General features: G+C 31.9%; 1 protein-coding gene across 4 annotated transcripts in view; it reads right to left on the reverse strand.

Moving 5' to 3' along the window:
* Positions 1-13,536, reverse strand: part of LOC143064640 (hemicentin-1-like) — a 125,670-nt gene that overhangs the window by 78,322 nt on the left and 33,812 nt on the right. For all 4 annotated transcript variants that reach the window (XR_012975291.1, XR_012975292.1, XM_076237620.1 and 1 more), the window contains exons 14-23: positions 12,795-12,977; positions 11,314-11,409; positions 10,519-10,791; positions 8,677-8,964; positions 7,249-7,521; positions 5,645-5,920; positions 4,928-5,191; positions 3,979-4,266; positions 3,111-3,392; positions 413-694 (exon numbers count right to left, since the gene is read on the reverse strand). Coding sequence is in view for 2 of the 4 variants with exons in the window: in XM_076237620.1 (XP_076093735.1) it covers positions 413-694; positions 3,111-3,392; positions 3,979-4,266; positions 4,928-5,191; positions 5,645-5,920; positions 7,249-7,521; positions 8,677-8,964; positions 10,519-10,791; positions 11,314-11,409; positions 12,795-12,977 (2,505 nt within the window). In the remaining 2 variants the exon portion in view is untranslated. The remainder of the gene's footprint in view (positions 1-412; positions 695-3,110; positions 3,393-3,978; positions 4,267-4,927; positions 5,192-5,644; positions 5,921-7,248; positions 7,522-8,676; positions 8,965-10,518; positions 10,792-11,313; positions 11,410-12,794; positions 12,978-13,536) is intronic.

Consider the following 13,536-nt stretch of genomic DNA (forward strand, 5'->3'; position numbering starts at 1 on the left):
GCATCACACGGTATAGCTGACTTATATAAATCCTGAAACCAAATTTCAGAAATCCTTGTATTGTAGTTCCTGAGAAAAATGTGACGAAAATTTTCAACTTGGCTATCATGTGTAAAATCAGACAAGTGTTCGGTAAACAGGAAGTTGTCAAGTGATGAATCTGAAAACGCATCACACAGTATGGCTGACATATGTAAATGTTGATACCAAATTACAGAAAGGGTGGATGTGTAGTTCCTGAGAAAAATGTGACGAAAGTTTCATGGGACGGACTGACTGACGGACGGACGGACTGACGGACAGACTGACGGACGGACAGACAGAGGTAAAACAGTATACCCCCCCTTTTTTAAAGCGGGGGTATAATAAAAAGGTTATAATTAGGAAATAAGATATTTGTACATCATCTTACATAGCACATTGACATCAAAATTCTTTTCACTCTGCCCAGCCATGTTTTCAGCTTTACAGATATATCTATTGGCATCTGTTTCCTGTATATTACTGATCTCTAATGTCCATCCATCCTCCAAGAGGGACAACCTCTCAGTGTTATTTCTTATTGCTTTATTATTTATAAACCATGTTATTTTTGGAGGAGGAATACCATTGGCAGGACATCTCATTCTTAATGTTTTTCCAAGTATGACTTCTGGTCTTTCTACTTCTCTTGGGTTCTCAACAGTTGGAGAAACTGAAACATAAATATTTAATGGATTCAAGTGTTCCTATATCAACGTATGACATACCTATCTGTAATAAAGGCTAAAAGGGGTCTAAATTACTCTTTTGGATGCAAATTGTCACAACAACAGTTACAAAAGTTGACATCAGAATCAAAGTAATTACATTTGGCAAATACCAAGATTTCCATTTACAAAATGTACACAAAAGTAGCAAATAAATGATTCTAATCATTCTGGTGGTTACTGTATAACAAAATTATCAATCTCCATAATTCAGAAAATCAGAAGATTGGAAAATTTGTCAAAAATTAGCCAAGTCTGATCATTTCACTCTCTCATCTTACAATAGTATTAAAACATTTGACTTTCCTACACTTTACACAAGTATTACTTTGTTTCATTAAAAAGAATGGCCAACGTATATACAAGTATCTTGTCTTGGGGAGGGATAAATCGTACTTTGTAAAGAATCACACTGATTTATACAAAAAAATCTCTGAAACTGACATTATCAAGATGCGCGTTTCTTGATTAACAACATATTAGTTATGTTTGGAGGACAAGTTTTTCAACAGACTGTTGGAATTCCAATTGGAACCAATTGTGCACTGCCCTCTTCTTGCCGACTTGTTTCTTTATTTTTATGAGGTTGACTTCATACAGGAATTTCTTTGAAGAAAGATAAGAAGTTAGCAATATCCTTTAACTTTACGCTCCACTATATAGATGATGTTCTCTCACTAAATAATACAAAATTTGGTGACTATGTTGAACAAATTTATCCCATTGAACTAGAGATAGAGGATACTACAGATACAGCTAAGTCTGCCTCATATCTTACATCTAGAAATTGACAATGAGGGTCTGTTGAAAACAAAACTTTTAAACAAAAAAGATGATTTCAGCGTCCCAATTGTAAACTTTCCATTTCTATGTAGCAATATTCCAGCAGTGCCTGCATATGGAGTATATATATCTCCCCATTGATATGATATGCCTGGGCTTGTATTTCCTATCATGATTTCCCTGATAAAGGATTGCTACTCACAAGGAAGCTATTAAACCAAGAGTTCCAAATGGTGAAGTTGAAATCATCCCTTTGTAATTTAACGGATGCCATCACAAGTTTAGTTGACCTTTATGGAATAACCGTTTCACAGATGATATTGGATATGTTCATTATGTCGTAACTAAAATACCCTTCCCTTTTCACGAATGTGACCTACCAAATTAGACTATTCACCGGATTTGTAATAACATAAGCAACGCGACAGATGCCACATGTGGAGCAGGATCTGCTTACCCTTCCGGAGCACCTTAGATCACCCACAGTTTTTTATGGGGTTTGTGTTGCTTAGTCTTTAGTTTTCTATGTTGTGTCATTTGTACTATTGTTTGTCTGTTTGTCTATTAGTTTTTAGCCATGGCATTGTCAGTTTATTTTCTATCTATGAGTTTGACTCTCCCTCTGGTATCTTTCGTCCCTCTTTCACACCCTTAAACCTTGATATGTGATGAGCATATCTCATTGGAAAAAAAAACTTCTGACCCTTCAAAACAGTCAATATAATAATGTTTATCCCCTTACTAAGTTACAGGTTAGCAGCTAATTGACCATTTCCCGATTTTTTCAATTTAATTTTTCAGACAATTTTATCTGTAAAGGGGCTGGCTCGCGGGTATAAATCTTTTTTTTTTTTAAATATAGGATTTCGCTATTTTTTTCTGTAAATAATCTTTACCCTATACGTAATGTAAAAATAAAATAAAAATAATGGGTCACTGTTCATTTAAGCTCACAATCTGCCTTTGAAAGAAGCATGCATTTTTGTTAAAGTACATTTTTTCAGTTGAACTAATAGGAGAAAAAAAAGTAATATCGAAATAAGTTAACAACTAATAGTGCAATAAATAAAATTTGTAATGAAAAAAATAATGTTTAAATTTTTGTACCCTCAAGCCTCCTTAAGTTCTATTTTCACTTTCAGTTAGGGTAGCCATACTAAAAGATAAGTAAGATCATCATCACACATTTATTTTTTCACTAAACTTTCTTAATGGAAGCATAGCCAAGTTTGGTCAAATTAGTCTATTATTTTCAGAGCATGAAATTTCTGAAAAAGTCTACACAAAAAAACAAGAACTAGCACTATCATTTTCTATGTTCAGTAGACCATGAAATTTGGGTCAAAACTCTAATTTGACACAAGAATTAGAAAGATCATATCATAGGGAAAATGTGATATAAGTTTCAAGTTGATTGAACTTCAACTTTTTCAAAAACTACCTTGACCAAAAACTTTAACCTGAAGCAGGACAGACTAAAAAAGATAATGCCCTAGGTGGGCATAAAATAGCTCACACTGGTTCAATGAGCAAACTAAGCTGAATATATATTCTATTATCAAATCATATTTTTCCTACCATTAACTTTTACAAGAAAAGTTTTTTCTTCCTTCCCTGCTGTATTCTCTCCAACACACTTGTAACTTCCAGAGTCGTCTACCTGTGTATCTGTCACAGTCAGTCTCCTTCCATTTGCTGAAATAGTCACATGATAACTGGAAGAAATAACTTCCCCATCTTTGTACCATGTGATATTTGGTGTTGGAACACCACTAATTGGACAATTTATGACCAATGGTGTGTTCTGTATGGGTGTCATGTGATCAGGTGATGCTGCTGTGGTGTCAACGTATGGTGGAACTGCGAAAAACAATAAAATATACTTTAACTTGACTGAAATGATGTCAAGTTTTCTCAAATTTGAAGACATTTAGCTATATTATTAAACTTTATTAACCCTAAATTGAAAACAAGTATTTGATTTCTCCCTATTGAAACTTTGCCATACATATTCAGTAAACAAAAGTTGATTACCAATTGATGAAGACATACATGGCACAGTAAAGAATGTTCACTTGATTCCAAAACTTGTGTGAAGTCTGATTTGTAGTATGAGAAAATTGTGAAGTAAAGTTCATACATGGTCATGCAAGAATATATAAAATCATTACATTGTTTTTATTTGATACTGTTATTTCTCAGTCAAATAAAAACTGTTAATTTCGCATGTGAAAAAAATTCTGTTACTCTTCTGGTGTCCAATACAACAATATCATTCAGAGCTTGTTTATCTCACAGCTGTATGAACTATTTATATATATATCTCATATCTCTTATTGATAACATTTCTGACAGTATACTGGCAAAGGAAATTAAGTAAATTCTTATCTTCCAGCTGCTGGTGATTATTTCCATGATGATTTTATAAAACAAAATCATATATTACCATGAACATTAAGGTCAAAGGTTACATCTGTCTCTCCTGCTACATTTCTAGCTACACATTTAAATCTTCCATCATCCCTTATCCTTGCATTGATAATGGTCAACATCAAACTATCATCTGATATAGTATAATCATCATCATCAATCTGCTGGCCATCTTTGTACCATGTGATTGAAGGAAGGGGATCTCCTTCCACAGGACAGGTCAAGGTTATATTATCATGGAGTATAACATTTGGATTTCTACTATCTGGACCATGTGAATCACTATCTATTATATTTGGCTTCACTGCAATAATAAAATAAAATATTGTATTAACTTCACTGAATGAAAAAAAGAATTGAAAGCGAGACACTTAGGTTAAGAGTCCAGGAGTTAAAAAAAAAAATAACAAATATTTTCATTGCATCGATGTTTCATTGAGAGACAAAAAATAAATTCAGTAACTAGCAACATTATTTCAATCCTAACAAACCATGACTGTCCTTTGTATTTAATACATGTATAATTCATTTATACACAAACACTTCTCATTTATTTTCTGAATTAAGCAATTCATTTCATACTATTTCATTTTGAGACAGTTGAATAGACATAAGTATACAACTAGAAGTACTGCTAAGCAAAATATCATAACTCCAATACCACATAAAGAATGTGCAAGTTGCATATACAACATTGGGGTGGAAGGACCAAAATGAATTAATGTACTCCCTTACCACTTCAGAAAGCAAGGAGTATTATCATACATATGTACTGTCTATGTAACATAAAGAAGAATGTGTCATTAGAACACAGATGTGGCCATGTAATTATGCAAGTCAATAAAGGGGCATAACTCAATATGGTGAAAGTCATGCAACTCAAATTGAAAATTGATCTGCATTTTGTGATAATAAGCATTTTGTAAAAGTTTCATACTATTGAGCCTAAAAAGAATATTTCCTACCATGTACATCCAATGTTACGTTTCTTTCAACAGAACCAGCCTTATTTGTAGCCTGACATCTGTATGATCCTTCATCAGATGATTTTACCATTTCTATAGTGAGAGATCCATCTGATAAGGTGACTGGATCTGTGATAGGGATGTTATCTTTATACCAGGTAATGGTAGGTATAGGAGTACCAACAGCAGGACAGACTAAAGTCACAGATTCTCCTTCAACTACTTTTGTTGTAGCTGGTAAATCTTGTGGTAGTTCTGGAGGAGCTATAAAAGAGAGGCTCATAGTGTTAACAATCTATTCTAATAGCAATACTCCTCCCAAATTTGATGAGTATATGATAACTGATGAATGCCTATTAAACATATGTCAACCTTTTTTTAGTCTTATCAGTAAAAACATTCTGGAGATGTCTGTAAATTGTGATTTTTTTTCAGAAATTGTAATCGTTCATTAAATTTTACAATGATCATATATGTCCTAACTACTAGACCAATTGTACCAATTTATTGCTTTAAATATTTCAACTACTAAGTTTTTTGAGAAGTAGAATAAAGTGATAAGTGTATCTCTAAGATACATGAACAAAGTGTTACATTTACCTCTAGACGATGTGAACAAACTGTTACACATACCTCTAGCTTATGTGTTACAAAAAGGATTATGACCTGAACGGCCCTTCATAAAAATCTTTCTGTGATACAAGATTTAGCTCATACCATGAACATTTAAATCAAACTCTTTGGAGACTTCCCCTGCCACATTTTCTGCCAGACAAACAAAATGGCCGCCATCTTGTACTCCTATATCATGTATTGTCAGGGATCCAGTTCCTATCAGCTGATATCTATAAGATTCCACATCTATTATGACACCATCTTTTCTCCATGTGACTGTTGGCATTGGTTCACCTTCCATTTCACAGTTCAGATTCACAGAAACACCTTTGGTAACTGTCAGTTTTGATGGATCTCCACTAGCAATTGTTGGAGGTGCTGAAATATTTTTGAAAATACTTTCAGTCTTGTTTGACCTGCCCGGTTTTGAAATGTTAAACTAAATCGATAATAAAATAGAATTAGTTAAAGCAACATCATAATCAAACTTTGGTTTAGTGTTCAGGTGCAAAATTTTATGACAGAAGACAGAATTGACAGAAGGAAGAACCTGAAGTAAAATTTGACGATGGAGTAGGAGTGTAATTATGAAAGAGATTTTGAAACCTGTATTGCAGAACTAAAACAAATAAAATTCTATGACACATCAATGAAGTCTGATAAGTGTTTGTTTTCTTAAACACCAGTTTTCAACATGTATCTCTACCTTAGCTAATTTTAAAAATAGTGAACATATTTTGAACCTGCTATCTGACTAATGCACAGTCTTTAATTTCCTAGTTGAATCAAGTGGTCATCCTGTTGGTTACTGGACAGTGCATGTTTTTAATGTTGCTTTATTGTTTTAATTTTAAGAAATATGTTTTTGGATAACTAGCAAAGCTTGATGTTTGTGGTCACATAAGACTTGTTAAAACCCCCAAACCTCAACCCCAAGTCACATTTTGTAACTGTACCAAGTTGTGCTGTCTAGTTTATATCCAATATGTATTGCTCATTGTTGGTTGCCTTTTTTGACAATGGTCTATTGTAATGTCCTATGTACTAGACATTTAGTACATTGCACATATGTTAAACCTTCTTTGTGTTCTGTATTTAGCAACATATCCAAAGAGGACACTTTATAATGACGATATGCATGAAACTTTTTATCTGCAATGGATCATTTTTAATATGTACTAACACAGATATACAGAAGAGTAGATGTAAAATGGATCCAAATAGCACACACACACACACACACACACACGTTACTTCTTATAAAGATTGAGCTGCTGAGCAAATCTGAAGTCATTCAGTCTCTCAGAAATGGACTTAAAAATGTTTTAAGCAAACAGACAGATGGACAATGGTATTGCAAAATTTCCCCACTCCTAAAATGATGTTCAATTATACACACATTGTTGGAATATAAATAATTTATTTGTACTTGAATCGAAAAAGAAACAAAAGAAAACATAGAAAGCATGAAACTTTTTATCTGCCATGAATCATTTTGACATACAAACAGAGATGTTCAGATGAGTAGATTTAAAACAGATCCAAAAAACACACACACACACACCGACATCACTACTTTTAATAATTCATTTGTACTGGAATGGAAAAAGAAAGGAAAGAAAACATAGCAATGATGAAGTGTATAAAATACATATTAACCTAGCATTCACTATATTATATTTCTTGTATACTGTAGTGTAACTCACTGTGTACCCTAACTGTAATAACTTTAGTTGTCTCCCCTGCCTCATTGTTAGCTACACATTCATAAATTGCTTTATCACTTGTCTTTACTCTCGATATAGTCAGTCCAAATTCATCAAAGACAAATCTTCCCGATTTAGGGTTAAAAGTTTTGAAGTTTTTCCTCCAGTGGACAGTAGGATCTGGTATCCCGTTGACAGTACAACTTAATGTCAATGTATCACCCTTTAGTACAGTCTGTTCAACATTCTGGTCTCCATCTATAGTTGGTGGAACTGTAATTACATACAAAAAATAAAAATGTTAAACATATGATTGAAATATTTTGAATACAGTATAAATTGAATTCTAACCTCAATCTCCTCATACAAAATAACGTCTAGTATACAACAACAATGTTCACTAAGTATGTTAATATTTTCATTTTAAAGCATTCAATGATTTGGAATAATTTGTAAAATTGCAATGTGCCCTTATTGTCAACCAGTTACCATCAGTTAACAGTTTCTGTCAGCTGACATTTTATATATATTGGATTATTTGAGAATTAGCTATCATTTTCAGATAAATTTATTATCATATAGTTTTTAAAACTCTGTTGGTTTTTTTAATCTAATGAAGACAAAAAAATTCCAAATTTAAAGTTTTTTTTTAATGCATTGAAGGATCAAATGGTTATGGGACACAATCTCATCTGTTTATGATGTCCTCGACTTATGAAAACTTCTGTTTCAGACAAACTAACTTCAAAGTTTGCTTAAAGCAGAATTTTCCTTCAACCCAATTACTAAGAGTCTTAACCTTTAAAATCAATTGATATTTTTCGTCTTACGTTACCATGTGACATAAATTCATGATAAATGCAGACTTGGGGAATAATGAACAGCTTCCAAATCTGTGGTCAGAATGACAATGTGTTTATATAAGCCTATTTAAAATTCCTTCATATGATCCTACTAAAAAAAATAAAAATATGTTATTGAAGTTTTGAGTGAGAGGACATTTTTATTTGTAAGAGGCTGGATTCACAAATGAAATAATAAATTATATTATGTAATATATGTTGTTAATTTTGCCATAGCATGTCTATGCTTTTTCAATAAAGATTCATTCATTAAAATGAAGGTCACTGTTCCTAGTATATTTATCTATAAAATTTCAAGCAAAATTTGCAAAAAGTTTAAACCTCTTTTCATTGTTGATACTATATCTAATTTTATTAAATCTTAAAATGTTACAAGAACATTTAAAAAATATTCCTGATACCATATTTGAAAAAAAACTGAGAATTTATCATGGTAACTGAAACTAGACCAGAATACCAATTCTCATGAGTTGGACCTATTTAGATTTAAGTTGATCTTTTCCCAGTAGACCCTTGATGCAGAAAACCAATGCAAGTTGAACAAGCACAATGTATTTGTAAATACCTCTAACAAAGAGAGAAACTGTTTTATCTATATCCCCCACAACATTTGATGCATGACATCTATATTGTCCAGTATCTGTTGAGTCAGAGCTAAATATTTCTAAACTGCCATCCTGGGTGATGAGGTAGTGTAAGTCTGTCATGGAGATTGGAATTTCATCTTTGAACCAAACTATATCAGGAAGAGGGTCTCCTTCCACTTCACAAGGAAGGACAACTCCAGAACCAAGATTTACTGTAAAATTTGTTTGCTGATTTTCTGGACTTGCAGTGTTTAACTTTGGAGGCACTGAAATAATAATAGATATTAATATAGAGGATTACCTTGGAACATTGATGGCTTTCATTCTTCAGAAATGTGAACAACCCAATCAAAATTGAAGTGATGAATGTTAAAAATAAAGGACACATTGTAACAGAAATTCCAAAATCTAGATAAAATTTGTGTATATATAAAAGAACCATAAAGATCAAACATCCACACTCTTACTTCTCTATGGGGGCTGTTAAATGATACATGTAAGACCTTTTTAACTATTTTTAACTATTTTAAATCAAAATTTAAGTTTCATTATTACCAAAACCTTGATATTGCCTGAGTTGACCTCCAAACCAATATGGTTATTCAAGAGACCAATTTTTCTTTAGCTTTTAATTCTCACTTTTCCATTTATTAGAACATGCTTCACTAACATGATTTAGAGGTTAATATATTGAAAACACCAGTCTATATTTGTACCATAATTTGGAATATTCATTGGGTACTAATTTTAGTGGAATTTGTCAGAACAGGGGAACCACAAATCATTCAATAAATGACAAATTTTCTGAAGGAATGTATGCAGACTTTGACAAAACCATGAAACTTAGAATTAAAAGTATATGCAAGTTTTCGTCAATCCATGAAAATTGGTATCCACGAATATAAATGAAACTACAGTACATTGACATATAGATGTCCTTCTTCAGTGTTCTTTATGTTGTTACGTTTCTGTATCTATTGGAAAAACTTAAAGAAACAGTTAGATTTCATAAATTTTTTTTAAAATTATGATTATCCTTTACCGTTCAAATCCACCGAAATTGTCACATGTACTCCATTATAATAAATAATTTACAATACCCTTTTATTCATATTGAATATCTTAAGCTAAACTACATGTATACCACTAAACGAATAAGCTTGATTCATTTGTTGGGTGTAAAATCTATGTCACAGTAAAATCTACATCAGTATGTTGAGCTAAGGGATGAATATTGTCAATGATAATGTATATATTACAGCGTTGTCAAATCGAACAGTTTTGACTAATTATATACTCGAATGATCGTTCAACCGTTAAAGGTTTAATTAAGATCTTGCCCCGATGTGATAGACAAGTTGTCTAATTAAGTTCAAATTAACTTTATGATTTTTGCATTAACAATAGCAATCAATAGTTTGGACAATTCATCTCTCAAATTAATTACCAAGATGATATTTTTTTTTTAAATAGGACAAAATTATTCAATGATTCAACAATACACATTTATTAAAAAATTTGAAAATTTAAAAAAAGTCTGGTTAACGGGTTAGCTTTTTTTGGTATTTGGTATTCGGTCCTTCCGACGGTTAACAGGTTAACCCTTCACAACACTAATATATTAAGAATAAAAATGGGTGTTTGAAAAATATCAAGCAGCCACAATTACTTCATCAGTTCAAAGACAGGCATCCAGTTAGCCCCTGAAACATTTAATGATGTGAGACATCAGAGTATAGTAAAAGAGTATTTCTGGTAATTGAAATGATTTGAATCAAATGTATGGTGAACCTTGTTATGGACTTTACATTTATACCCACCTTGTACATTAATGGACACTACTGATGTGGAATTACCAGCAAAATTAGAAGCTAAACAAGTATACACTCCTTCATGCTCTTCCTGGATGTTTGTTATCACTACTTTGCTGGCTGATTCTATTACAAAATGGTTGTCCTTCATAAGCTCTTGACCTCTGGCCAACCAATGAACAGTAGGTTTTGGGTTTCCCTGTACCAGAACACAGTCCAAGGTTACATTTTTGCCTTTGATCACATCAATGTACGGAACAGTGTATGCAATCACAGGTCTCACTGAATAAAATACAAAGCATAGACATATAAATATGATTAAATGAATGATCTTGGATGCAATCACAGGTCTCACTGAATAAAATAAACAAAATATACACATAAATATGATTGAATGAATGAATAGTGTATGCAATCACAAATCTCACTGAATGATATACACAAATTTTTAAATAAACCTGTGAATCAGATGGTAAATCATTCAAACATTACATTTGATATAAATTCCTGGAAGCTCTACTTTTGATTTCCTGTGAAAAATATGAACTAATATAGATAAGTATATTGTAGTTCCCCCAAGATTGATAATTGTGTGTTTGAAGTTCCTTGAATACATAGGACGTATTAAAAAAAATTTCAAAAATTAATAGAGGTAAACAAGTACTTGACTTGGTACTGGCACAAACTGTGGAGGGGATCAACCAGTTTTACATACACCCAAATCCCACCTTTGACAATGCTAACATTCTCCAGTAAGATCAGTTATATCAACTGAAAGGCAAGTCATAAGGTCCTCCTACTTACAAATTCCAGTAACAGTTAGGTATGCAGTATGATCTCTTGTCCCAAACCTATTTTTGACAACACAAGTGAATCGTCCTTCATCTTCTGGTATAACTCCTGTAAACAAATATAAACAATAACAGCATAAATCTAATTTATCCTGATTTAGAGTAATTTCTGGCAATTTGATTGGCTGATATTGTTCTAATAAATTTCAGAACAATTTTATATTACGTCAATAGGAATTATCTATTTATTTATTACGTCAATTGGGATAATCTCCCTTATACCATTGACCTAATAAAAAAATTTAAAAAATGAGTTCCTTCATAGTCCAAATATTTTAATGTTTCACAGTTTTAGATTAAATATCTAAAATATATTTGGTTGATATTGTCCTTATATTAAATTTAAATATAATAATATGTAATATAACAAAATCAGGATAAATTCGTTACACAGTGTTCAATTGTCCTAATATGGAATATGTCTTTAAACTTCAAAAAAGAACCTGATAAATATTTAATTTTAATTTATTAATATGCTTATGTGAAAGGCTTAATTTGCCCTTACATAACCAACCAACTCATTTTAATGCATAGTAAGATTTATATTTTTGTGGGTTCTAAAGTTGAAGTAAGACATGTACATATATGGTTAAAGCAAATAGTTAAATATGCTGATGTGTCAATATTCAAACATACCAACCTTTTACTTTTATTCATTGTTTGAACTGGTTACCTACCAGAGAAACTTTTATCCTTAATGATTATATAGCCTTCTATATCTACCAGAGAAACTTTTATCCTTAATGATTATATAGCCTTCTATTTCTACCAGAGAAACTTTTATCCTTAATGATTATATAGCCTTCTATTTCTACCAGAGAAACTTTTATCCTTAATGATTATATAGCCTTCTATTTCTACCAGAGAAACTTTTATCCTTAATGATTATATAGCCTTCTATTTCTACCAGAGAAACTTTTATCCTTAATGATTATATAGCCTTCTATTTCTACCAGAGAAACTTTTATCCTTAATGATTATATAGCCTTCTATTTCTACCAGAGAAACTTTTATCCTTAATGATTATATAGCCTTCTATTTCTACCAGAGAAACTTTTATCCTTAATGATTATATAGCCTTCTATTTCTACCAGAGAAACTTTTATCCTTAATAATTATATAGCCTTCTATTTCTACCAGACAATGGCCACAATCAACAAACTGATTATTCTGCTGATACAACCCTTGGATGGAGTGTTGCAGGAATTCTGTCATGTATGTTTTTTACAGTCGTTTTGGTGAAATAAGCATTAGCCTTTACTGATCCCTACTCTGATAATGGGATGGCAGGGGGTATAAAAATACTAACTCCACAAAATCTACAATAACATACCTACATTCCTGTCCTAAGTAACATTTTCAAAATTTTGTCAATGATCAGATATTTCAGCTTAAAATCCAATTTAACCTATTTTAACTACCAGTATGTATTACCTTGTATAAACAATTCTCCTCCTGCTAGCTGCATTAAGCGTCCCTCTAAAAGATTGACAGGTGTCCCATTGGTCAGCCAGGTTATTGTAGGCCTGGGTTGTCCTGAGGCTCTACATGTCAATGTAGCATTGGTTCCTATGTCAGCTCCAGTGTTAAGAGGTGGTCCAGTTATTCTAGCTTCAGCTATGAAACAAGGAATTACAAACCAAATTAAAAGTTTGAAATATGTTTTCTACTCTATGGTTAAGCTGAGTTAAAGTAAAATCACATGTTTGAATGAATACATTAAAAAAATAAAAATGCCTTATATAATAGCAGGTTTTCTAGCTGATCACTCTTTATGCAGTACTAGTAAATGGATACCATAACTGGGGGATTTAATGAGCATGTATATTGATGAACTATCTCCAAGCAAAGCCATTACAGTTCTCTTTAATGCTAATAGCAAGCTTGTAGCAAACATTATTTTAGAATGCTCTATTATAAGATGTGAATATACATAACTGTTGTAAATATAGAAGTAAAGATAATACACATGTCTACATTTTTAAATGTTATAATTTTGACCTTATTTTCTTATATCTGTTATATTTAAAGTTAAAACATGATAGTGCATCATAAGCCTATTTGGCTGGCTTAATCATTATGTTAATCCTCGATGTACATTCTATTGTATATATTCAGTTGCACTCTAATAAACTTTTTATTCATTCATTCATATAGACCCTGACATATACTGGTA

Source organism: Mytilus galloprovincialis, chromosome 2, assembly GCF_965363235.1.
Source record: "Mytilus galloprovincialis chromosome 2, xbMytGall1.hap1.1, whole genome shotgun sequence".
NCBI lineage: Eukaryota > Metazoa > Mollusca > Bivalvia > Mytilida > Mytilidae > Mytilus > Mytilus galloprovincialis.